This window comes from Boleophthalmus pectinirostris, unplaced genomic scaffold (assembly GCF_026225935.1).
Source record: "Boleophthalmus pectinirostris isolate CB_2022bp ecotype Guang Dong unplaced genomic scaffold, ASM2622593v1 HiC_scaffold_2, whole genome shotgun sequence".
NCBI lineage: Eukaryota > Metazoa > Chordata > Actinopteri > Gobiiformes > Gobiidae > Boleophthalmus > Boleophthalmus pectinirostris.
In genome coordinates, this window is record NW_026571152.1 from 40,438,142 (window position 1) to 40,466,112 (window position 27,971).

At 43.3% G+C, this 27,971-nt stretch overlaps 1 protein-coding gene across 1 annotated transcript in view; it reads left to right on the forward strand.

Moving 5' to 3' along the window:
- Positions 1-27,971, forward strand: part of roraa (RAR-related orphan receptor A, paralog a) — a 504,086-nt gene that overhangs the window by 461,865 nt on the left and 14,250 nt on the right. The window contains exon 3 of the mRNA XM_055155291.1: positions 26,131-26,216. Within this exon, the coding sequence (XP_055011266.1) occupies positions 26,131-26,216 (86 nt within the window). The remainder of the gene's footprint in view (positions 1-26,130; positions 26,217-27,971) is intronic.

Consider the following 27,971-nt stretch of genomic DNA (forward strand, 5'->3'; position numbering starts at 1 on the left):
TTCTGGTTCTAGTCAGGTCTCTGGTGTCTGGTTTAGGGTTATCTGGTACCGATCTCGATCCAGTCTGGTTCTAGTCTGGTCTCTGGTCTCTGGTCTGGTTCTCGTCTGGTTCTGGTCTCGCTTTTGTCTGGTTCTGGTTTGTCTCTGGTCTCTTTATGGTCTGGTTCTAGTCTGGTTTCTGGTCTGGTTCTGGTTCTAATCACACTTTGGTTCTGGTTCTACTCGGGTCTCTGGTGTCTGGTCTGGTTCTCGTCTGGTTCTGATCTCGCTCTTGTCTGGTTCTGGTTTGTCTCTGGTCTCTTTATGGTCTGGTTCTAGTCTGGTTTCTGGTCTGGTTATGGTCTCTGTTTCTGGTTCTGATCTCGCTCTGGTTCTGGTTTGTCTCTGGTCTCTGTTGTTTCTGGTTCTGGTCTGGTCTCTGGTTCTGGTCTCTGGTCAGGTTTCTGGTCTGGTCTCTGGTCTGGTTCTGGACTCTTCTGGTCTCTGGTCTCTCTGTGGTCTGGTTCTGGTCTGGACTCTCTGGACTGTCTCAGGTCTGGTCTGTCTCCAGTCTCTGTCAGGTCTTGTCTTTGGTCTCTGGTCTGGTCTCCAGTCTCTCTCTGGTCTCTGGTGTCCAAGTCTTTCTCTGGTCTCTGTTGTGTCTGATTCTGGTCTGGTCTCTGGTTCTGGTCTCTGGTCTCTGGTCATGTCTCTGGTCTCTATCAGGTCTCTTCTCAGGTCTCTGGTCTGTCTCAGGTCTCTGGTGTGTCTCAGGTCTCTGGTCTGTCTCAGGTCTCTGGTGTGGTTTCTGGTTTCTGTTCTAGTCTCTGGTCAGGTCTCTGGTCTGTCTCAGGTCTCTGGTGTGGTTTCTGGTTTCTGTTCTAGTCTCTGGTCAGGTCTCTGGTCTTTCTCAGGTCTGCTCTCCAGTCTCTCTTCGGTCTCTGGTCTCTGGTCTCTCTCAGGTCTGCTCTATGGTCTCTCTTCGGTTTCTGGTCTTCGGTCTCTCTCTGGTCCCTGGTCTGTCTCAGGTCCGCTGGTCTCTGGTCTCTGTCCGGTTTCTCTCAGGTCTAGTCTCTGGTCTGGTGTCTGGTCTCTAGTCTCTGGTCTCTGGTCTCTGGTCTCCATTCTCTCTCTGGTCTCCAGGTCGCTGGTCTGTCTCTGGTCTCTGTTCTAGTCTCTGGTCAGGTCCCTGGTCTTTCTCAGGTCTCTGGTTTGGTTCTGATCTGGTTCTGATCTCTCTCTGTGGTCTCTCTTTGGTCTCTGGTCTGGTCTCCGGTCTGTCTCATGTCTCAAGTCTCTGGTCTGGTCTCTGGTCTCTCTCAAGTCTCTCTAGTCTGGTCTCTGGTCTCTCTCAGGTCTAGTCCCTGGTCTCCAGTCTCTCTCAGGTCTCCGGTCTCTCTCCGGTCTCAGGTCCCCGGTCTTTCTCAGGTCGGCTGGTCGAGTTCTGAGGTGGAGCCACGAACGTAACAAGGCTCATTTGTCTCAATCTCTGCTCCTGTGGAAGTATCGGCTGCTCATCCTCCTCGTCCATCTTCCCCTCGTCCCTCGCTCGATTCGGCCTGATGAAAGTCTGCGGGCGAACGGACGGGGCAGAGACCGACAGACCGAGAGAGACGAAGAGACCGAGAGAGGGAGAAGGACAGAGACAAAGAGATGGAGAGGGGCAGAAAGATGGAGGGACGGAGAAGAGGGTCAGAGAGGCAAAATATCTCTGAACGCTCTCAATAAAAATAAAACTGATTTGCAAATTTACTGTACGTAGTGGCAGGTCCAGACCAAACTGACAGGTGCATTTTTGTTTCAAAGAGCCGCAAAGTCAAAAACAACACGGTTTTATTAAGTCTCATAATTCACCCTGCATCAAATAAGACTCAAATCTTTATAAATGAGGTCAAAATACTCACATTTACACCTTTGTAGACCTCGACCTGACTCTCTGCGTCTCAATAATCTCCTAAAAAACTCATTTAATTTGAAGAAAATCCAGATTTGTTTTAGTTTTACACTAAACTTAACTCGTACACAGAGTTATTTAAAGCGTCTGTGTGATTAAAAACCGTGTTACTCTGCAAAAAAACAAAATCTAGTCGAGTTAAGATGACTTGAATTAAGAAAGTTTGATCACGATTTGAGACAATTTCACTTGACAAGTCAAATTTTCTGCAAATAGAACAAGACTTTTTGTAGTTAAAATACATCTTGTTACGCTTAAAATAAGAAAAACAACCACTTTTTGCGCTTAAAATACAAAACAAAATCAAATGTTGCAGATTTTGTTCGTCGATAATTTCACTCTTCAAATTGAATCTGCTCAAATAAAGTCAAATGTTCTTGATTTAAGTCATTTTAATGTGCCTAGATATTGTTTTTTTTTCCATTGTAGACATTTTTTTAGAGCGTGTAGACTGGATTTGTCTGAGCAGAGATGAGATGTTTTTGTACAGAGGCCACAGAGGGACATTTACACTCAGCTGCCTTTTGTGTTTTGTGTTTTGTGAGCGACACTCTGACCCTCTCCTCACAAAAACACCACACACACGCTCATAAAGTGTAAGAGCTGCTGTTTATTTTAATATTTTTTCTTATTGATTTGTTTATTGTTGACTGAGTGAACGTGTCTCTGAACAATTCGTTTTACTCAAGTTTTAAACAATGAAAAACAGGATCCGTAAGTCAACTATTTGGACATTAAATTTCTCCCATTTCTTTTTCTTTTCAGCATTTAATTAAACCAGTAACAATGGAACAAAATAGTCGATAAAAATTACAAAAAGATTAGAAATGATACCGTCTGTCTGTGTTTTTGTGTCGCGTTCGGTCCGGGTGCAGATCAGACACAGCGTTCAGTCTGTTTTTGTGCTTTGTTTTCATTTTTGTGAGCACAGAAAATCACAATTCATACAAAAATATGTAGTACTGAAAGGAATAAACATAGAAGGACCGGATATTCTGAAGAAATGCTGATCCAGAACGACGATAAGGTCACAGATCCATGTTTACAACAGATCTACATGCAGATTGTGACAAGACGACCCAAAAAAAATCTCTTGTGACTCACCAGAGAGTTGTTGATCCAGTATTTAGGAAACAATGGTCTAAGTCAAGAGGTGTCGAACTCAAAATCACAGAGGCCAAAATTAAAAACTGGACTAAGTCGTGGGCCAAACTAAATATTCATTGAAAAATTGCAACCCCATCTGCATGTTTTCTCTTCTTTCAAGATATGTAATGTTAAACCTTTTCTTATTAAAATAAATGTTTAATAATAGTTTTGCTTAAACATTGAATCCAGAACAAACAGAATATAAAATAATAACAAAATCAATGTCTCTATAGTGGATCTGTGTGCGGCAGGCAGCTCTAGTACATGTTTGATATGATCTCGCGGGCCAAATATAATTATATCGCAGGCCGAATTTGGCCCCCAGGCCTGAGGCCGAATTTGGCCCCCAGGCCTGAGTTTAACATGTTTGGTCTAAGGTTTTCCCTGGTGGTGTTCATATTTAGATTCTTTTGACAGCGGCACACGGGGTTTTTTCTTCGCTGTTTAAGTCGTCAGTCATTTATAAAAGGAAATGGAGTCTGCAAATACAGTTATACGATCATAGAAATCATTGCAGTGTTAAAACTTTCACAGCATTATCACAGACTTTACTCTGTTTACTCTGCAGTTTTTGTTTTTAATTGCAAATAACAAATGATATACTTAGTGCAGTTCTTTTCCTTTTGACAAAAATTTGCAGCTTTATTTTTACGCCACAATATTTAGAGCAGGTGTGTCCAAACTTTTTTATCAAGGGCCACGTATCTAAACACAGATGAAGCAGAGGCTGATCGAGGGTCAAAAACTGGAGCTCAGTACAGTGAATAATTGAAATATGTGCAGGTTTAACACGTTAGAATGAGCCTCAGTCTTTATTCACGCTAAGATCCTTAAATAAATCCTTAAATATTAAATATTTGCTTTATCAAGGTAGATTTTCAAAAAAACTTGCAGTAAAAAGTAAATTTTTCATTGGTGCAAGGTCAATTTACCTGGAAGCCTGAGGGCCAAGAAAAATTTGTCAGAGGGCCGCATTTGGTCCACGGGCCATACTTTGGACATGCCTGATTTAGAGACTTTTGTGTGATTTCTCTTAATATTTCGGCATTTTGAGTTGAAATATTTGACGTTATAATTCCTGCAAACAAAATGATCGATCAGTGTGAACGTGATCACACACACAAGACGCATTTTGTCCATGTTGTGCTGCTTTGTCGTTTGTGCATCACTGAGGAGGACTGTGTTTTTGTGTGTTTGTTTTTTTGTTTTGTGTGTTTGTGTTTTGTGTTTTAGTGTTTTAGTGTTTTGAAGACTCGTCTCTCTTCTCATTCTGCTGCTGTAGCTCGGAGCTCGGCCTGACGCGAGCGGACAGTCTGTCAGCGAGCCCGTGTGTTTGTGTTCGTGTGTGTTTGTGTGTGTTCGTGTGTGTTCATGTGTGTGTGTGTGTGTGTGCGTGTGCCAGTCTGCCGCTCTGCCCCCCGTTCAGCTCGAGTGCGTTTGCCAGGCGTTTGCCCGTACCAGCCAACGAAACAAGGCACTAATAACAGACGAAGCAAATGGTTTTGTAGATTGTAGAGCAAAGAAGAGAGGGAAGGACAAACAGAGGAGAGGAGAGAGGAGAGAAGGGGGGAGGAAAGGATGCACAGAGGAAAGAGGAGAGAGGAGAGGAGAGAGAGGAGGAAAGGAAAGGATGCACACAGGAGGGGAGAGATGAGGAGAGGAGAAAAGGGAGCACAGAGGAAAGGAGAGACATGGAGAGGAGGAGCGGAGAGAGAAGAGGAGAGAGGAGGAAAGGACAAACAGAGGAGAGGAGAGAGACGGGGGGAGGAAAGGATGCACAGAGGAGAGGAGAGAGGAGCAGAGAGAGAAGGGGGGAGGAAAGGATGCGGAGAGGAGGAGGAGAGAGGATGAAAGGGCGCACAGAGGAGAGAGGAGGAGAAAGAGGAGAGAAGGAAAGGATGCACAGAGAAGGGGAGAGATGAGGAGAGGAGGAGAGAGGAAAGGAGAGATGAGAAAAGGGAGCACAGAGGAGGAGAGAAGAGAGAGGAGAGAGGAAAGGAGAGAAGAGCAAAGGGAGCACAGAGGAGAGGAGAGATGAGGAGAGAGAGGAGACGAGGACAGAGAGGAGATGAGAGAGAGAGAGAGGAGAGAGGAGGAAAGGGCACACAGAGGAGAGGAGAGACAAGGAGAGAGAGAGGAGAGAGGAAAGGAGAGACGAGCAAAGGGAGGATAGAGGAGAGAGAGAAGATGGGAGGTGAGGGGAGGAAAGGGCGCACAGAGGAGAGAGGAGAGGAGAGAGACGAGGAGAGGACAGGAGAAAAGGGTGCACAGAGGAGAGGAGAAGCAAGGAGGAAAGAGAGGAGAGGAGAGAAGGGAGGAGGAAAGGGTGCACAGAGGAGAGGAGACGAGAGGGAGAGGAGAGGAGAGAAGAGAAGAGAAGAGAAGAGAAGAGGAAAGGGCACACAGAGGAGAGAGAGAGGAGCATAGAGGAGAGGAGAGATATCGAGAGACGAAAGGAGAAAGGGAGCACAGAGGAGAGACGAGAAGAGGAGAGAGGAAAGGAGAGGAGAGCAAAGAGAGCACAGAGGAGAGACAGAAGAAGTGAGAGAAGAGGAGAGGTGAGAGGAGGAAAGGGCGCACAGAGGAGAGGAGAAGCAAGGAGGAAAGAGAGGAGAGGAGAGAAGGGAGGAGGAAAGGGTGCACGGAGGAGAGAGGAGAGAGGAGAAAAGGAAAGGATGCACAGAGGAGAGGAGAAGCAAGGAGGAAAGAGAGGAGAGAAGGGAGGAAGAAAGGGTGCACAGAGGAGAGAGGAGAGAGAGGAGAAAAGGAAAGGATGCACAGAGGAGAGAGGAGGAGAGAGGAGAAAAGGAAAGGATGCACAGAGGAGAGAGGAGGAGAGAGGAGAGGAGACGAGAGAGAGAGGAGAGAAGAGGAGAGGAAAGGGCGCATAGAGGAGAGGAGAGATATCGAGAGACGTAAGGAGAAAGGGAGCACAGGGGAGAGACGAGAAGAGGAGAGAAAGGACACACAGGAGAGGAGGAGGAGAGAAGAGAATAGAAGAGAGGGGGAGAGGGCACACAGAGGAGAGGAGAGAGAAGAAGAGAGAGGCGAGGAGAGAAGAGGAGAGAAGAAAGGAAAGGAGAGGGCAGCAAAGAGGGCACAGAGGAGAGACAGAAGATGAGAGAGGAGACGAGAGAGAGAGAAGAGGAGAGGAGAGAGACTAGGAAAGGACAAGAGAAAAGGGAGCACAGAGGAGAGGAGAAGCAAGGAGGAAAGAGAGGAGAGGAGAGAAGGGAGGAGGAAACGGTGCACAGAGGAGAGAGGAGAAAGGAGAGAGAGAGAGAGAGAGGAAAGACGGGGGCACAGTGGAGAGGAGGAAAGAGGAGAGAGGAGGGACAGAGGTGGGGAGAGGAAAGAGGAGAGGAGGTTAGATAAGAGAGGAGCGGAAGAAGCTCTCTCTCTCTAATAACTTTTAAGTGCTCAGGTAATTGTGGGATTGATCGGGGATGTTCAGGTGATTAGAGCGAACTCTGCACGAGGAAAGAAAAAAAACACACACACACACACGTTTAGAGCATCAGTGTGAAAATGTTTCTGTAGAATACTCGTGTTATTTTCTGATATGAGTACGGCCCTGGCATTTTGAGCTTTGGAGACGTAAACAGACTAATAAAGAAGGAGGTGCTCAAACATGAATGGGAAAAAACGTAAATCCAGGTTTGTTTTTGAGGAGGAAACAACATGATTTAAAACACACAAGAGTCCATTTTGTGTAATATAAGACCTTTAATATGTTCATCTTTTGGTAAAACTAGGGCTGGGCAAAAATAAAAAATATATTAATCGCATGAGTTCCTGTGATTAAAGGTTGTACGCAGGATTTTTTTTTAAGTTTCAAATTGTCAATGAAAGTTTAAAATACCATTACAGAGATGCAGCAGGCTTGTAATTACGATGACCAAAAAAAAAAAAAAAGAATGAAAATCTATCAACTGTGGACGTAGTGAGGCCAGATAAACATCAGCCAATAGAAAACGAGGCTGCCTCATTTTCTATTGGCTGTTAGGTTGTCAATCAAACTCCCTATGTTTCTAGTGTAACTGACTCGCAGGGATTACGTGGTTTATGCAGCGGTTCTTAGAGGCTTTTTTAAACTGTCGCTTCCTCGCAGTTCGCACAAAGTTTGTTGCGATTGCGGACGAGAATCGACGACCGGTTCGCCGCAAATGAAAGTCCGTTTTTGAGGTCGCTGAAAGAAGAAGAGAAGGGGAAAAGGAGAAAAACCAAACTGAGGTGATTCTTGGAGATTTCGTCCAGCGATGGCGCGATTGAAGCGGACGAAGGGTCTAAAAACTGATGTGTCGGTCGCTAAATTATTTCTAGACAGGTCATTTCAACAGTAATTCTGAACATGCTCTGGATGTAAACAAATGTGATTTCTAGAGTAAACAGGCGGGAGGAGGTGTTTCTACTGAGGAGCTGTGGAGGAGGAAGGTGGTGTCACGCATGTACAACATTTGAAAAAGGACTGTCGCTGTATTTCGCTTCCCTTAAAAAATCCTCTATACAACCTTTATTGTTATATGCAAAACAAATTGAAAATAAATTCAAAAGTGGTGTATAGCGACTTTTATTGGAAATGTAAACAAAAGTGCCGTAGAGTTGTTGTGCAAACTGAACATTTCTTTCTACAGGAGCCAGACACTAGTCTGTAAAGTCCATGTTTATTCTTCTTCCTTTGGAGAAGCTTACTCAAAAAAAAAAAAAAAAAAAAAAAAAAAAAGAACCAGTTTCAGTCCAGTTTGTCAATTCCTACAGTTTGACTTAATAATTGAATTCAAAAGTAAAGTACATGTGCTCATGTCAGGCTGGTGCCACCTAGTGCCTCCGCTCAGTTTCATTTCTCTCCAGCGACTAGGTCAGAAATCAGAATACACTAGACAGTTTGCAAGAAGTTTGGGCACTGGTCAATCAGTGAAGAGCCAGACATTCTGTGTTGGCAACAATTCCCGAGATCGAGGATTTAAAGCCGGAACAAAGAGAATGTTTTTGGAATTTTATCAAGGGGAAAGACGTTATTGCCCTTCTTCCTACAGGACTTGGGAAAAGATTAATTTACCAGTTAGTCCCGTTAGCGGCGCATTACATACGTCACGACCAAACAGCAGCGATTGGTTAAATAAAAAAAGTACCCACCTACCGTTGAGCGAACGAATCCTAATGCTGCGAGGTCACACGGTTTCTACAAAGTGAAACTGGCTGATGAATCAGGCTACACATGATCAGCAGCAGTAAAATAAAGTATTCAGTGTAAATCTCAACTGAAAAAATCAAACCAAATATGGAAATGTGGAAAACTAAATGTATGTCCACTGCCAGAGCTTTAATGTTTCCTGTTTGACATAAAAATGAGAATCTCAGTCAAAAACAGTAACAGAAAACGGAACACAAAACCAGAAAACACTTTAGTGCAGTTTGTCAATTCCAAGAATTATTATTATTATTATTATTTGTGAAGAATCCCTCAGTCGTCCAGGTAGAATCCATGAGGAGAAAATTCAGTTTGTCGACTGGACAAAAGTTAGTTTGGTTGAAGACGTTTCGCAGTTCATCCAAGCTGCTTCTTCAGTTCTGGTTCGAATTCTGGGAAGGGTCCACCAGCAACCAAACTAACTTTTGTCCAGTCGACAAACTGAATTTTCTCCTCATATTATTATTATTATTATTATTGTTTACTTTTCTGAACAAAGCCAGTTGTTAAGGCATACAACAGGGGTGTCAAACTCATTTTGGTCCGGGGGCCGTATCCAACCGACTTTGATCCCAAAGGGGCCGGATCAGAAAACTCATGTCATATAAACCCCAAAAATAATAAGTTCAAATATTTGTGCAGAGAAACACAAATCTATTACAGAAATCTTTTTTAATTGATGAACTCTTTCTTTTACAAAAATTTATAATATTATGAACAACCTGAAACTTTAAGAAAAATTCAATTTCAACACAATGTTTTAACATGAACTTGTCTGTAAACAGGAATAAATAAATTTTTGTTGTAAAATCCTGCACTCGGCTCCACTTTTCTCATGTTGGACATTTTTTCTGATGAGGGTGTCACGGTCAACAGTCAAAACGATCGTCCTTTAAGAGCGTTTGGAAAGAGACAAGTCTTCATTTGTGCTGCTCTGGTGGGAGGGGCCACGTACAGAGACGCTGGAGACGCTGCTGTGATAAACACCTCAGAAAATTAACAAGATTTTAATAGAAAATATAATTAAAATATTTTAGTAGAAAATCACCCAAGGGCCACATTAAAAGTCTTGGAGGGCCGGATCTGGCCCCCGGGCCTTATGTTTGACACCTGTGGCATACAAGATTATTATTATTATTAAGGATGTGCTCACTGGCACAGGCTTCTCACGGAAGAAAAGTGAGACCGGAGGTGGGAGTGTGGGTGTTTGCGACAAAGAGCGATGGACTGTACGGTGGCGGTTGTGCCCCTGCGAGCTCTTGGTGCCTACACACTGTACGTGTAAGCGACGCCTCTGACACGCTGCGTCTCTCGTGGTCGTCCGAAGCCTCGCTCCACTTGTTTCACTGAACGTTTTGCGTCGACAGACTGTGTTGCATTCAGGTGATATTTCAGACTCGTGAAACTCCGGCGATAAGACAGTTCAGAGTTGCAGATTACTCGGTCTGTGTCGTCTGGAAGAACTTTAAAATGAAAATGTCCGTGTAAAAGTTCCTCACCCTTCTCCATGTTTGTTTATCCCGCTTTCTTTTTCTCTATTTTCTGTGAGCGATGGACTTTTTCAAAATAAAAGCCAGTGAGCAACAGACATTTACAATTAAAAAAAATTAAATAAAATAAAATAAAACTATTCTCTGCGATAATGAATGAATTATTTAACGCAAAATTAACTCGTTTACATGCCCGGCCTTGGGTAAAACACATTTTACAGCTCAGACAATCTTCTAAGTGACAGAAAAACTCAAAATAAACTTCTATTTTTAAGTGAAAGCCGAGTTTTTCCTGCTAAAACTGTTGTTGAGAAGAGTGGAAGCGAGTACTGACCGTGTACTCGCGTATTTGTTGTCGTACTTTCTTTCCGATGACACGTGTGCGCAGGACCGTTATACAGATGCAGCTAAAATGATGAGGGAGAGTTTCGGTCGGGAGCTGGATTTATGAGTTGTGCAAAACCGAAAATGCCACAGAAGCACTTAAAAAAAAAAGCCCCAGTGTGTGTCTTTACCCGGGCGCTGTGTTCCGGAGGAGAGCGTCCTTCGCGCTGACATTGAAATAACCTTTGTGGAGCTGTTTACGTGGGAATAAGAAAGAGCGGCGGTGTTATGTGGTGACAGGTGCAGATAACAGGAGACAGGCAGGTGGAGATGGCTCCTGTCAGGGCTGTGTGTTCACCTGACAGCTCGGAAAACCGGCGCCGGAAATACACGGTTTGTGAAATATAATGGTGGAAATATAAATGGGCGATAATTCTGAAAACACAGTGACCTACATTATGACTAACAATGTGATTTGATTTTCTATTTCAACTTTAACATTTTCTTTAACATTGCTATAAATCCGTGCATATTTGTCTGTACTTGAGCATAAAATAAATATTCGTAAACTCTCGATTGAGTCCAGTCGTACGTAAAATGTGTTGTGTGTGTTTTATACATCAGAATACGAATTGAAAAGTTTCGAAAAGCGAGAATCACGAAATGAAAATGTACGATTTACGCTTTCTTTAGTACGAATATGAATTTACAGACGCGGACACGGGACTAAACAGGACTAGGACTAAAACAGGACTGAACCAGGACTAAACCAGGACTAAAACAGGACTGAACCAGGACTAAACTAGGACTAAAACAGGACTGAACCAGGACTGAACTAGGACTAAACTAGGACTAAAAGGACTGAAACAGGACTGGACCAGGACTAAACCAGAACTAAACCAGGTCTAAACAAGGACTAAACTAGGACTAAACCAGGTCTAAACCAGGACTAAACGGACTGAACTAGGACTAAAACAGGACTGAACCAGGACTGAACCAGGACTAAAACAGGACTGAACAGGACTGAACCAGGAGGACTAAACCAGGACTAAACCAGAACTAAACCAGGTCTAAACAAGGACTAAACTAGGACTAAACCAGGTCAAAACCAGGACTAAAACAGGTCTAAACCAGGACTAAACCAGGACTGAACTAGGACTAAAACAGGACTGAACCAGGACTAAACCAGGACTGAACTAGGACTAAAACAGGACTGAACTAGGACTTAAACGGGACTGAAACAGGACTAAAACAGGACTGAACCAGGACTGAACCAGGAGGTCTAAACCAGGACTAAACCAGAACTAAACCAGGTCTAAACAAGGACTAAACCAGGTGTAAACCAGGTCTAAACCAGGATTAAACCAGGACTGAACCAGGACTAAAACAGGACTAAAACAGGACTGAACCAGGACTGAACTAGGACTTAAACGGGACTGAAACAGGACTGGACCAGGATAAACCAGGACTAAACCAGGACTAAACCAGAACTAAACCAGGTCTAAACAAGGACTAAACTAGGACTAAACAGGTAAACAGGGACTGAACTAGGACTAAACCAGGACTAAACCAGAACTAAACCAGGTCTAAACAAGGACTAAACCAGGTAAAACCAGGACTAAAACAGGTCTAAACCAGGACTAAACCAGGACTGGACCAGGACTTAAAACAGGACTGAACCAGGACTGGTCTAAACCAGGACTAAACCAGAACTAAACCAGGTCTAAACCAGGTCTAAACCAGGTCTAAACCAGGACTAAACAGGACTAAACAAGGACTAAAACAGGACTGAACTAGGACAAAAATTTCCCAAATGTGCACAGATTTCTATCCTATGCACATGAATATTTCTGAAAGTTTTCTTACTCCATACATTACCTTTTATTTTGATACGATCATAAACAATAAATGTTGTGCCATCTTTATTATAATTATTAGTTTGTACGACTATAAACGAAAACAAAAAAATCCTTACATTTTTAATTCTCATTGTGGTGTGTTTTGTGCAATCATAAACGAAAAAAAACCTTTAAGTTGAATCTCAACAAACTTTAAACCTTAATTTGTTTTTACCCCTGTCGACTTTTAAAAACTCCATCCAGAGTATTTTACAGGATCATTGCACATGTTTTTAACACTTTTATATCTTTAATCTGCTAGTCTCTATTCACTGTTTCATGTTATGGTTGGTGTTTGAGTGTTTTTTGTTTGTGCTTTTGTTTTATTCTGCCTCTTGGTCAGGTCGTCATTGCTAATAAGAAGGTGTTCTCAACTGACTTATCTGGTAAAATATTTAATAAATATATAAAAAATCACAAGGTGGAACGGAACATTTTCACTCTGAGAGAAGAACTCAGCCTAAATCTGCAGCAGGGTTTGTGTGTTAAACATGTGAATGAAACAAAACACAACAGGAACGTTTGTGATGAGGAAACTACATTATAACATAAACAAATATATAAAATAATGTAAGATGGGCCCTTTAAGTTTAATCAGCATATTTTCTGGTTTGTGTGCTTGGATTTTGGCTCTGGTCCTTATAATATATGTCAAAACAAGGACTAAAATCGGGACTAAAACCAGGTCTAAACCAAGTCTAAACCAGTCTAAACCAAGTCTAAACCAGTCTAAACCAAGTCTAAACAGGTCTAAACCAGGTCTAAACCAAGTCTAAACCAAGTCTAAACCAAGTCTAAAACCAGGTCTAAACCAAGTCTAAACCAAGTCTAAACCAAGTCTAAACCAGGTCTAAACCAGGTCTAAACCAAGTCTAAACCAAGTCTAAACCAGGTCTAAACCAAGTCTAAACCAAGTCTAAACCAGGTCTAAACCAGGTCTAAACCAAGTCTAAACCAGGTCTAAACCAAGTCTAAACCAGTCTAAACCAAGTCTAAACCAGGTCTAAACCAAGTCTAAACCAGGTCTAAACCAAGTCTAAACCAGTCTAAACCAGTCTAAAAGTCTAAACAGGTCTAAACCAAGTCTAACCAGGTCTAAACCAAGTCTAAAGGTCTAAACCAAGTCTAAACCAAGTCTAAACCAAGTCCAGGTCTAAACCAAGTCTAAACCAAGTCTAAACCAGGTCTAAACCAGTCTAAACCAAGTCTAAACCAGTCTAAACCAGGTCTAAACCAGTCTAAACAAGTCTAAAGGTCTAAACCAAGTCTAAACCAAGTCTAAACCAGTCTAAACCAAGTCTAAACCAAGGTCTAAACCAGTCTAAACCAAGTCTAAACCAAGTCTAAACCAGTCTAAACCAAGTCTAAACCAGTCTAAACCAGGTCTAAACCAAGTCTAAACCAGGTCTAAACCAGGTCTAAACCAGGTCTAAACCAAGTCTAAACCAAGTCTAAACCAGGTCTAAACCAGGTCTAAACCAAGTCTAAACCAAGTCTAAACCAGGTCTAAACCAGGTCTAAACCAAGTCTAAACCAAGTCTAAACCAGGTCTAAACCAGGTCTAAACCAAGTCTAAACCAGGTCTAAACTAAGTCTAATTCAGGTCTAAACCAAGTCTAAAACCAGGCCTAAACCAAGTCTAAATCAGGTCTAAACCAAGTCTAAATCAGGTCTAAACCAAGTCTAAACCAAGTCTAAATCAGGTCTAAACCAAGTCTAAACCAAGTCTAATCCAGGTCTAAACCAAGTCTAATCCAGGTCTAAACCAGGTCTAAACCAGGTCTAAACCAGGACTAAACCAGGTCTAAACCAGGACTAAACCAGGTCTAAACCAGGTTCATATTCACCCAGTTTGAAAACGCCTGATATAAATGTTTAGGGACATTAACAGTGAATCTGACCGCAGTAAACCCACATCCTGCTCTTGTCTCTGTCCGGTCGTGGTCACTCTGCTCCTGCTGCTGAACGTGAGTGAAAATGACACGTTCCTCACCCTCCTCACGCTGTCAGGGCGAGGAGCGCGAGGAGCGTGAGGAGCGCGAGGAGCGTGCACGCCGTGGTCCCATGCGGCCGCTCCTCTCCTCCGTCCGGCCCGTTGCGTAATCCGTGTCCACGTTTGCGTCACCGGTCTGACAGCTGTCACCGAGCCGCTCACGATTCCCTCTGAGCGCGCCGCCTTTCGCTCCGACTCCGGCGCCGTAAATGAGCCAAAGGAGAACGGCTGCGGCGACGCGGAGGCAAATCTCCCATCATTCACCGCGGGAACCGGCGCAAACAGGTTCCGCGGTCCAATCAGAGCGGCCCAGACCGACCCGGACCGTGTAACGAGCAGATTTAAGTCAGTGTGTGGAAATTAGGATTAGAATCAGATTATTTTTGGGATGTTTTTAAAGGGACAGTAGTACACAAAATGGAGTCGGGGTTTTTCTGTGAGATTTAAGACACGTTATGATGTTGTTTCCTCCTCAAAAACAGAACTGTATCTATAGAACGATGTCATACTTATAGAATTATGTTTAGTTAAAAATAAAAATTTGACATACCTTACCCTAGTGTTGTAGTACTCGAGACCGGCCTCAAGACTGTTTTTTTACCGTCTTGGTCTTGTCTCGGTCTCGACCATGTTTGGACTGGGTCTTGTCTTGGTCTTGTCTTGGTCTTGTCTCGGTCTTGTCTCGGTCTTGAAGGAGTTTGGACTCGGTCTTGTCTTGGTCTCAACCATGTTTGACTCGTTTGTCTTGTCTCGGTCTTGACTTGGTCTTGGGACTCGTTTGTCTCGGTCTTGAGTCTCGGTCTTGTCTTGGTCTTGTTTGGACTCGTTTGTCTCGGTCTTGTCTCGGTCTTGTCTTGGTCTCGACCAGTTTGGACTCGTCTTGTCTCGGTCTTGTCTCGTCTTGTCTTGTCTTGTCTCGGTCTTGTCTCGGTCTTGAAGGAGTTTGGACTTGTCTTGGTCTTGTCTCGGTCTTGAAGGAGTTTGGACTTGTCTTGTCGTCTTGTCTCGGTCTCGACCATGTTTGGACTGGGTCTTGTCTCGGTCTTGTCTCGGTCTTGTCTCGGTCTTGACTTGGTCTTGGACTCGGTCTTGTCTTGACTCGGTCTTGAAGGAGTTTGGACTTGGTCTTGTCTCGGTCTTGTACCACGTGTTTGGACTCAGTCTTGTCTCGTCTTGTCTCGGTCTTGTCTTGGTCTCGACCACGTTTGGACTCGGTCTTGACTCGGTCTTGTCTCGATCTTGAAGGAGTTTGGACTTGGTCTTGTCTCGGTCTCAACCATATTTGGACTCAGTCTTATCTCGGTTTTGTCTCGGTCGTTGTCTCGGTCTCGAGGTTGACACTCGACGAGTGATAAAATGGAGATAGATTTATAAAAAACATTGATATATTTGTGCCAAAATAATTGTAAAATACAAATGTCAAAAATAACAACGATCGTCTTGGTAATTTTGGTCTTTGGTAATTATTATTATTATTTTTTTTAAATTGTGCTTAAATAAAAAAAATTAATAAATAAATTCTAACAAATATGTATTTAAAAAGTGAAAAACATTTAAAATGTCAACGTTTTCATTCATTTCTAACAGATTTACTCCATTTTTGTGATAAGGAAATGTTATAACACACAATAGATCAGAAAAAAACACAGATGACGAGGAGTCTGTCTTCTTCACTGCTCTTCTGCCATCGAGCGACTCCCCCCTCCTCTGTACAGCCCCCTCCATCCCTCTCTCATCCCTCTCTCCTGTGGTCCTCGTGCTCGTCTGCGCAGTGGGATCACGTCTGCGCAGACTGGAGAAAGAGAGGAAGAGAGAGATGGAGGGACATAGCGAGGAAAAGGGAGGGAGAAGAAGGATGGAGAGAGGTACAAGGAGAAGGAAAGAGAAAGAGATAGAGGAGGGAGGAGAAGCAGAGAGAAGAAGGACAGAGAGAGTGGGGGGAGGAAGGAGAGAAAAGGATGGAAAGAGAAGAAGGAAAGAAAAGAAGGAGAGAGAGGCAGGAGGAGAAGGAGAGAGAAGTAGGATGGCAGAAAGAGTGTGTGAGGAAAAGAGGGAGGGATGGAGAAGGTGGAGAATAGAGAGAGAGATAGAAAGAGAGAGGGAGGACTGAGGAAGGGTAAGAAAGCTCGATGAATGGACTGAGCAGCTCTGCCCGTCACACAGACACTTAACAACAGAGTTTGTGTTTGTGTGTTTATGTTTGTTTATGTTTTATTTGACTCTCTGACCTTTGCTTTTTTTTCATTTCCTTTAAACTGCAGTTGTAAAAGTTCGTTGTACCTCAGATAATTCCACACACAACACAGAAATAATGTGAGAACAACATCAGGACACAAGTGTTTTAAAAAGAGCAGAGTGTGTTTGATCAACTCGAATCGCACAAATGTAGAGACGCAGGCTTCGTTCAGACTGCAGGGCTTAACACTCAATTCCGAATTTTTTTGTGAAATCCGATGTTTTTTCGAGGTCGTTCACATTTCCAAGTAAATGTGACTTGTATGTGATCCCCTGTGTGAACGTTAAACGGCCCAAAATTGTCCCACATGTGACACTGAAGACACGACGACGTCAACCGCAGCGAGCGTCTCTGTGTTTACACAAGTTGTCCAAACATGGACGCAGCATCGAGCACCTGGAGATTTTAAAGTTCCTCTCGTACCGGAGCCAGAACATGAACAACTTACTTGTTTTAAGGAGGAGATTGAGAAGGAGAAGGACGAAGTTTTTGGTCGTGGTGTTTTGTGGTTCAGTCCGTTGAAAGGAACGTGTGGATGTGGAGACGGAGCCAAGAGTGGTGAGTGGTGATGTGCTTTTCATTTCATGTGCTTACAATTTTCACCTACTTCAGCGCAGAATAGTGACGTTTGTGTCTTGTTGATAACGTGTAGGTGGATGAATGCACTTTGGTCCGTTCAGACTGAAGTCACATGTCAAAAGATCAGATATGTATCGGTTTTAGGAGCACATATCCAAGGCTGCGTTCACACTGCAGCCTGAAGTGACCCAAATCCGATTTTTTGGCTTCTATGTTCCTGTATCTGATCTTTTAATGACAGTCTGAACGACACAGATCCGATTTTTTTCAAATGTGACCCAGGACACTTGGATATGTGCTCCTGAAACCGATACATATCTGATCTTTTGACATGTGACTTCAGTCTGAACGGCCAAAGTGCATTCATCCACCTACACGTTATCAACAAGACACAAACGTCACTATTCTGCGCTGAAGCAGGCGGAAACCGGAACTTTAAAATCTCCAGGTGCTCGATGCTGCGTCCATGTTTGGACAACTTCCGTAAACACAGAGACGCTCGCTGCGGTTGACGTCGTCGTGTCTCCAGTGTCACATGTGGGACACTTTCGGGCCGTTTAATGTTCACACTGGAGTCACAGACAAGTCGCATTTAATTGGAAATGTGAACGACCTCGCAAAAACATCGGATTTCACAAAAAAATCTGAATTGAGCGTTAAGCCCTGCAGTCTGAACGTAGCCCAAGTGTCCTGGGTCGCATTTGAAAAAAAAATCGGATCTGTGTCGCTCAGACTCATTAAAAGATCAGATACAGGAACATAGAGGCCAAAAAATCAGATTTGGGTCACTTCAGGCTGCAGTGTGAACACAGCCTTGGAAACAAACAGAAGAGTCTTAAACGGGTTCATGTGACTGTGTGATGGTCCGAGCTCAGGTCCCAGGGTTTCTCACCGAGTCTGGAGGAGGATCTGAGGATCTGTGGTTCTGTAGAAGTGAGAGAGAAGATCCTGCTCCGTCTTCACTTGCTGCAGCTCCGGCCTCAGAGAGCAAAGAGCAGAGTCTGAACCGAGGAGATGAAGAAGGAAGCTCCTAGTCCTCTGAGGGGGGAGGGGAGGATGAGCGCTCAGAGGGATGGAGGGGAGGAGAGGGAGAGAGGAGAGGGAGGATGAGTGCTTAGAGGGATGGAGGAGAGGGAGGGAATAAGGAAAGGGAATAAGGAGAGGGACGGAGAAGGGGACTAGAGGAGAGGGAGAAAGGAGAGAGAGAAGGCTGGAGGAGGAGAGGGATGGAGAGAAAAGGAGAGGAAGGGAGGAGAGGAGAGGGAGGAAATAAGGAAAGGAAATAAGGAGAAGGTGGAAGGAGAGGACTGGAGAAGAGGGAGGAGAGGAAGAGAGGGAGAAAGGAGGTATGAGCGCTCAGAGGGCTGGAGGAGAGGGAGGAAGGAGAGGAAGAAAGAGGAAGAGAGGAGAGGAAGAGAGAAGAGAGGAGAGGGAGGGAATAAGGAAAGGGAATAAGGAGAGGGACGGAGGAGGGGACTAGAGGAGAGGGAGAAGGAGGAGAGAGGAGAGGCTGGAGGAGGAGAGGGATGGAGAGAAAAGGAGAGGAAAGGGAGGAGAGGAGAGGGAGGAAATAAGGAAAGGAAATAAGGAGAAGGTGGAAGGAGAGGGCTTGAGGAGAGGGAGGGAATAAGGAAAGGTAATAAGGAGAGGGAGGAGAGGAAGGGAGTAGAGGATGACCGGAGAGGGTTAGAGGAGAAGGTTGGAGGGGAGGGAGGAGAGAGGACCAGGAAGAAGGGAGGAAAATACTGGAGGAGACAGAGGAGAAGGAGAGAGGAGAGGATGGGAGGAGGAGAGGGATGGAGGAGAGAGAGAGAGGAAGAGAGGACAGGAGAGGAAATAAGGAAAGGAAATAAGGAGAGGGAGGTAGGAGAGGAAGAGAGGGAGAAAGGAGAAGGAGGGATGAGGGAGGGAGGGAGTGATGTGTCGTGGTGAGTGTCACAGGGCTGCACTTCCCCCTAACGGTGAGATGTGTGAGTGCAGCTCCTGTTCACACTCTGACTCTGTACAACTGTAACCTACACACACACACAGTCAACGCACAACACGACAAGTATTACAATAATGACGCACAAAACACACACACATAACGCACACACAATACAACGCACACATAGAGAACTACACACACACAGAGAGAGACCACAACACAACCACACACCTACACACACACACAGAGAAACACACACCGACAAGTATTACAATAATGACGCACAAAACACACACACATAACGCACACACAAACAACACACACATAGAGAACACACACAGAGAACCACACACACAAACACAACCACACACCGACACACACACACACACACACACAGAACACACACACACACAGAACACACACACACACACAGAAACACACACACACACACACACACACACACACACACACAGAGAAACACACAGAGACACACACACACAACACAAACACAAACACACACTAACACACGACACACAAAACACACACACAGACACACACACACAACACAACACAACACACACACACACACACACACACACACAGAAACACAACACACACACACAGAGAAACATAACACACACACACACACACACGAAACATAACACACACACACACACAGAGAAACATAACACACACACACACACACACAGAGAAACATAACACACACACACACACATAACACACACACACACACACACACACACAGAGAAACATAACACACACACAGACATACACAACACACACACACACACACACACACACATAGAGAAACATAACACACACACACACAGAAACATAACACACACACACACACACACACACAGAGAAACATAACACACACACACACACACACAGAGAAACATAACACACACACACACACACACAGAGAAACATAACACACACACACACACACACACAGAGAAACATAACACACACACACAGAGAAACATAACACACACACACATAACACACACACACAGAAACATAACACACACACACACACACACACACATAGAGAAACATAACACACACACACACATAACACACAACACACACACACAGAGAAACACAACACACACACAGAGAAACATAACACACACACACACACAGAGAAACATAACACACACACACACACACACACAGAAACACACACACACACACACACACACAGAGAAACACACACACACACACACACAGAGAAACACATAACACACACACACACACACACACAGAAAACACACACACACACACAGAAACACAAGACACACACACGGATAACACCAACACAACTGCCCACACACCCGACGTACCAGACCTACCGTCCCAGGAAAGTGCGCAGGGCCTGAAGCAGCTCTCAGAACGAGACTGACCCTGCCTGCCCCTGCCTGCCCTGCCTGCCCCTGCCACTTCCTGCCTGTCCCTGCCCCCCCTGCCTGTCCCTGCCACTTCCTGCCCCCCTGCCACTTCCTGCCTGTCCCTGCCCGCCCCCTGCCACTTCCTGCTTTTCATTCTCCCACACATTTCCTCTGATCTGATCTGTAAAAGTTGTGGTACCACAGATAATTACACATACAGCTTAGCGCACAAATGTCCCTGCCCGCCCCCCGCCTGTCCCTGCCCCCCCCCGCCTGTCCCTGCCCGCCCCCTGCCTGTCCCTGCCCGCCCCCTGCCAGCGTCCACAATAATGGGCCTGACGAGGAGCGCGGCCTCTTTGTGCAGCAGGACCGGCCTCGGCTTTTGTCTCAGTGACGCTTAATTGTGCCCGATCCTCCTCCTAATGCCACGGAAACACGGATCTGTGTGATTACAGGGAGAGTTAAAGGCGCACTGTGTAACCTTTCTGGTAGAAGCTGTGTCAAATGTGTTTCTTAGTAAACAAAAGAGGTTGAAATGGTCAGAGTTGGTAAGATTCTCACCGTTTTTAACACCAGAATCAGCCTGAGTTTATAATGACGTAGAGAAAACGAGTGTCCAATAGGAACATTGTTTTTTTTGCCAAACTCCTGCGCTCCATCCATTTTGATTGGCCCAAACTTTGCCAAAGAGTGTAGTGAGTCAAGATGGTCGATCGCTCTGAGCGTCTGTGTTCGTAACAATCGAAAAAGACGCTCTAAGTGCAGTTATTTCTCAAAAAAATGACGCGTAAATTACAAATCTTGGTCTGTGTAATTGCGCATCACTTGCTTTTTTTATTTTCAGGTTCATTTCAGTCCAAATTTCAAATCCAAATTTAATAAAGACCATGGAAATGCAGGAAGTGATGTGACTTAACACGAGTTGTTTCCATGACTGACACCAGGAAAGTCATGAGGCCATTGCACTTTTTATTTTTTGTTTGTTTTGAGGCAATAAGAATATTTTTAGTTTACTTACAGACTTGATATTTTACACTTTTGTAGCTAAGGCCCTAAATTAAGCATGTTTTTATTGTTTATACATGTTTGCTGTGTGTTTTGTACGAAAGAGTGTGAATTTTATTTTCCGTTTTAATCTTTTTTTCATGTGTATTTCTGATCCTGTAGCTTTAATTACATCCATATGACACAACAACAACATGCAGATTGTTAAATAAAAGACTGTACTGAAAAAAAGGATGTATAACACTTCATTAGGGGGTAAAAGGGGGAGTTTTAATCGCAAAATTAAGAAAAAAATCCAGGCGAGGAAATGTACTAAAATTACCTTTAGGTTTAGACATGTTAAGCGGTATTTTGATTTATTTATTTATTTAATTTAAAAAGTTTTTTGCAACATATAACATGCAAACAGACATTATACAGAACAATACAATACAAATACAAACAACGCCACAGCAGACGAGTTATAAAATGTGTGTGTGTATAAGTGCTCTGCAAATTTCTCTGATCCAACCAAGATTTTAAAACTTCTATCAGGTTATTCATCTTGTTTTCTGCTTAAGTCTAGTCTAGAGTTAATTTATTTTAAGATCTTGCTGCATGGACGGATAATTTCGCTACTTTTAAGTCATTTTCTGGCAGATTTAAGTGTTTATGTCTTACATTTTGGGTGAGTAAGTGTGTGAGGCTTCAGCGTCAGTAAATATAAATGACTAATTGTGTGTAGTAACTCGTAGATTCTAATAGTTTATTGGAGAGATCAAGTCAACGTTGAGAATAACTACAACTATGGAATTAATAAGTGTGAAGAAGAGGAGGAGGTGGTGGTAGTTCTGTTTGTTAATGAGTTGTTTGGATTGGTGTTTAAGCCTCCCATTTATTCATGCACAAAAAAGATTGTTCAGATTTTAATCCAGAACTGTTTTGTGTGTTTTGCATTTTTTGTAAACTACATGAAAAGTTAACGCTGTAACCGCTCACTGTTCAGTCTGAAGAGGGTGTTTCTCACTTCATTTTATCAGCTAAAAAGTTGGTTTTGGGGTTTAGTTACGCTTTAAAGGTGCATTGTGTAACTTTTCTGTCTGAGGGCTCGTCATAGGCGACAGTTGCTCAGTTGGTCGAGTGTTCGTCCTCTGTTCTAAAGGTTGGCGGTTCAAGTCTCGCTCTCGATATAAAATAAAACAGTGCTTGAGCAGCCAGATCCACTAACCCACAGGTTGCTACAGGTTGGTTGCTGTCGTTGTGTCCTTGGGCAAGACACTTAACCCACCTCACCCCCGGTGTCTGTGTACACTGGTGTATGAGTGTGTGTGTGTGTGAATGTGTGAGTGGTTCTTTGTTGTAAAGCACTTTAAGCCTTGAAGGTGGAAAAGCGCTGTTTAAAAATTTTACTATTTACCATTTACCATGGACATGTTGTTGTTTTGTCTGAAATATTTCACACAATCCAAAATCTACCATACATCCAACAAACATGCACCAAAACATGCACCAAAACATACAAACATGCACCAAAACATACAAACATCCACCAAACATGCACCAAAAACATGCACCAAACATCCAAACATGCACCAAAACACCAAAACATCCACCAAACATGCACCAAAACATCCAAACATGCACCAAAACATGCACCAAACATGCACCAAAACATCCAAAACATCCAAACATGCACCAAAACATGCACCAAAACATGCACCAAAACATCCAAACATCCAAACATGCCACAAAAACATGCACCAAAAACATGCACAAACATGCACCAAAACATCCAAATCACCAAAACATCCAAACATCCACCAAACATGCACCAAAACATGCCAACCAAAACATACAAAACATGCACCAAAATATGCACCAAAATGCACCAAAACATCAAAAACATGCACCAAAACATCCACCAAACATCAAACATGCACCAAAACATCCAAAAACACAAAACATCCCCACCAAACATGCACCAAAACATCCAAACATGCACCAAAACATCCAAAACATCCACCAAAACATACAAACATCCACCAAAATATGCACCAAAACATCCACCAAAACATCCACCAAACATGCACCAAAACATCCAAACATGCACCAAAAACATGCACCAAACATGCACCAAAACATCCACCAAAACATCAAAACATGCACCAAAACATCCACCAAAACATCCAAAACATGCACCAAAACATCCAAAACATCCAAACATGCACCAAAACATGCACCAAAACATCCACCAAAACATCCACCAAAACATCCAAAAATGCACCAAAACATGCACCAGAACATCCAAACATGCACCAAAACATCCAAACATGCACCAAACATGCACCATACGTTAAATCCTCCAGCTAAAGCAGACCTGATCAAGTCTAGTAACAATATCACGGTGCTGGGTCCCCGAGCGCCTCATGTGCTGCCCGCTGCTCCTGGAGGGTGGGTCAAATGCAGACAACAATTTCCCTAAAGCAGGGATCTCAAACCTTTTTCTTCCTGTGAGCAACCAAGAAATTGCCAAAGAGCTACTAATTTTAGTGGTCACAAAAGATTAAACATAGAAAGGCCTTAGATCGACAGTTTAATAGCTATAAAACATAAATCCTTCATCCATCTATTACTGCACAAACTTGGACATCAACATCATATATTTCATTAAATTTGAGTCAAATTAGAAATCTTTGGTGAGCTTGCTTGGAAGGAGGTTGAGAGTTACAGGTTGCAGACCCCTGTCCTAAAGGAAAAAAAAAAAGTATGATTTTGACCTGTAACAGACCAAGTTACAGGCCACATCTGTGGAGAGGCGACCCTGCTCAGAGTCAAAACGCCTGTTTTTCTACATATTTTTAAGCTATAAAACCACCTGTAAATGAATAAATATAAAATACATCTTTTTAATGTCACGCTGTGGAATCAGCAGAGCGATGACGTATCCATAGAAACAAGCAAATGACGCACCCAACACCAGAAAAGTTACACAGTGCACCTTTAAATATGCAAAATCATGCCTGTAAATGTCAAGTTTGGTGGAAAAAGTCCTGAAAACTGACCGCAAATGTTCGGAAAATCTCACTTTATGACCTTTTTTGAAACATTACAGCGCGAGTTTTACACATTAAGCTTCATTCACTTGTTTTAATATCGTTTTTATTACGCGCAATTATATTTAACGTTCACATTCTCCTCGCGCTCGTGTGTTAGAGCTGCTAAACGCTCTTAATGTGCTTTTTAATAGCGCCGTAAAACCACTTGTAATTGAATAAACGTGAGGCAGAGCTGTTTAATAATAAGCAGAAGCTGATGTACGACGGTGTTTACGCGGCGAGGGAGGAGCCCGAGACGCTGCCCCCTTCAGGTCCGAGCGCGGCGCAGCGTCTGATGAAACGCGGTGTAACTCTCGCGGTCATTATCATATTATCAGGACAGAATTATCATCGCTCCCTCTCGAGCTGACGCCGACTCGTGGCCGGCCGCTGTGAGTTTGATGCAGAAAAGTCTGACACTGTGAGAAAATGTCCCACGGTGATCTTTCCTGGTGGAGATCAGATAAAAGCGTGAGTGTGTGTGTGTGTGTGTGTCAGAGTGTGTGAGCGTGCGTATTCGTGTGTTCTATTATCTCTTACGGCACGGTGATTACTTTGTAGATATTTGCGTCAGATTGTTTGGTTGTGAATCGCAGAAGAGCAGCTCGTGTCAAAGCGCTGGAGCGAACCAAAGTGAAGAGCTCTCGTGCGCCGCAGATGAAATGTTTTATTGTGCTGTTGTGTAATCCGTGTGTCATTCGTTCATTCGTTTTTCAATATAAAAGCAAAAATAAGAAACAGAAAACAAAACAATTATTTTCATCATTATTTGTCTCCAAAACCAAAATGAAAAAAACAGATAATGATTCCTTTTTTTCAGTTTTTGATTTTTTTGTTTTAATGAAGACTTCCGTGACTGGGATGTTGGACTTTTGCACCGCATACGGACTGAACCAGGACTGAACCAGGACTGATCCAGGTCCGGGACAAGAGCGGACTCCGAGCTTTGACTCCGAGCCTCCGCGGGGTCCGAGCCTCAGCTTTGAGCTCCGGCCCTACGGTGAGCTCTAAGCCTCCGGTCTGGTCTCGGTCTGGTCCCGGTTTCAGTCCCAGTCTGGTCCCGGTCTCAGTCCCGGTCTCAGTCCTAGTCTGGTCCCGGCCTGGTCCCGGTCTCAGTCCCGGTCTGGTCTCGGTCTGGTCCTGGTCTCAGTCCTAGTCTGGTCCTGGTCTGGTCTCGGTCTCAGTCCCGGTCTGGTCTCAGTCTGGTCCCAGTCTCAGTCCCGGTCTGGTCTCGGTCTCAGTCCCAGTCTGGTCTCGGTCTGGTCTCGGTCTCAGTCCCGGTCTGGTCTCAGTCTGGTCCCAGTCTCAGTTCCGGTCTGGTCTCGGTCTGGTCCTTGTCTCGGTCTGGTCCGAGTCTCAGTCCCAGTCTGGTCCCAGTCTGGTCCCGGTCCCGGTCTCGGTCTCAGTCCCGGTCTCAGTCCCGGTCTCAGTCCCGGTCTGGTCTCGGTCTCAGTCTCGCTCTGGTCCCAGTCTCAGTCTCCATCTGGTCTCGGTCTCAGTCTCAGTCTGGTCCTGGTTTCAGTCTCAGTCTCAGTCTCAGTATTGGTCTCAGTTCTGGTCTCAGTCTCGGTCTGGTCCCGGACCTGGTTCAGTCCTGGTTCAGTCCGGCATCACAGTTTAAGTCACGTAATCAATTTTTTCATTTAAACACAAAATTAAAAAACTGAAAAACAAATCATTATCTGTTTTTTCATTTTGGTTTTGGAAACAAATAATGAAGAAAACTGTTGTTTTTTCGTTTTCTTATTTTTGGTTTTATTTTGAAAAACAACTGAATAAATGACACACAGATTTATTTCATGTCAAAGCGCTGGAGTAAACCAAAGTGAAGAGCTCTCGTGTGCCGCAGATGAAATGTTTTATTGTGTTGTCGTATGAAACGGCTCATCTCGTGTTCTCTTCTGTTTTGTTCACAGCTCAAATCGAAATAATTCCCTGCAAGATTTGTGGAGACAAATCGTCAGGCATCCATTATGGAGTGATCACATGTGAAGGCTGTAAGGTGAGTCTGTCTCTCACAAACACACTAAAGATTAAAGGATATTGTGCGAAATTGACTCTTTAAACCATTTTAGATCATTGTTACCTGGAGTTGTGTTTTGTTTCATTCACATGTTTGAGTAATTCTTTATTATTAGTCTGTCTACATGCTCTGTTCCACCTCGTGATGTCATGAAGTGATAGTTTTCAAGTTAACAGATCCTTTTACCTTCAGTAGAAATTGGAAATTCCAAGGCTGAAATCATTGATTGAATCGTTTTGGGGTTTTTTTTTTAGTTTGTGCCAAGAGAAAAACAATAATTATACACATACTACATGTACATTGTAAACAAATGAAAAGCACATTTCTCGAAAAGGACTGGAAAGAAGAAAAATGTATTAATCCACTCAGCAAAAAGTGGAGTGTTAAAATTGACTCTCACGGAATCAGCTTTAACATTTTCTCAGAGTTTATATGAGTCCAGTCTGTTCTAGAGTTAATTAACATTTCCAAAAATGATAAATTAAGTGACACTGGACCAAAGTTCCTGTTTAACCCCAAAATCCAGAGTTATATTAACGTTTTGAGAGTAAACGGATAACACTTTGTAGAGTTATCCTGATTTAGCTGAACAACACACAGAGTTGTTTTATTTAATTTTTACTTTATTTGAGTTAATTTAAGATAAAATTATGTACAAAACTGGTTCAAACTGGTCTTCTCTCACAAGAATTTGAAGTGGTGAATGGGAGGAGCCAATTAACACTAAGAGAAGTTGAATTAACACGAAGAGAAGTTGAATTAACACTAGAGGAAGTTGAACTAATCTCAACTACATCAGCTCTGACAAATAACCCCAACTCAAACCCCCATTTAACTGTCAAATAGTTAAAATAACACTTTTGGTGTTAACAACAACTCTGAAATATTTTACTCTAAAATTTTAACCCTCCGGTTTTTGCTGTGCAGCCCTGTTCATGACATAGTTAGAAAAATGATGTGGTTGCTTCTGTACATTGATCATGGAACTTTACAAATACTTACATATAGCAAAATAAAATGACATACTGTGCATACTAAATATAATTTTAGCCCAAAACTTTTATTTTTTATTGTATGCATTATACGGAAGTCGAGAGGGGTCACAACAAACGCAAACGCCGCAACAAATACAAATGACGACACGACAAAAAGCCACAACGGAAATGACCGCAGGACTCTATTTTAATACCAACGCCGCAACAAATACAAACACCACAACACAAACGCAAACGCCTCAACACATTAAAAAGCCACAACGGAAGTGACCGCGGGACTCTATTTTCCGACGGACCGATCAAGCGGCAAGTGAAGAAGAAGAACTACAACGTGAAACGAATAATGATAAAACAATAAATTACTTTTACTTACATTTCCAACTTCTCCGTTCCTTTACTTTTCACGTCGTAGTTCTTCTTCTTCACTTGCTTCTTGATCAGTCCATCGGAAAATAGATCCCGCGGTCACTTCCGTTGTGGCTTTTTAATGTGTTGTGGCTTTTTAATGTGTTGTGGCGTTTGTGTTGTGTCGTTTGTATTTGTTGCGGCGTTTGCATTAAAATAGAGTCCCGCGGTCATTTCCATTGTGGCTTTTTAATGTGTTGCGGCTTTTTTATGTGTTGCGGCTTTTTAATGTGTTGTGGCTTTTTAATGTGTTGCGGCGTTTGTGTTGCGGCGTTTGTATTTGTTGCGGCGTTTGCATTAAAATAGAGTCCCGCGGTCATTTCCGTTGTGGCTT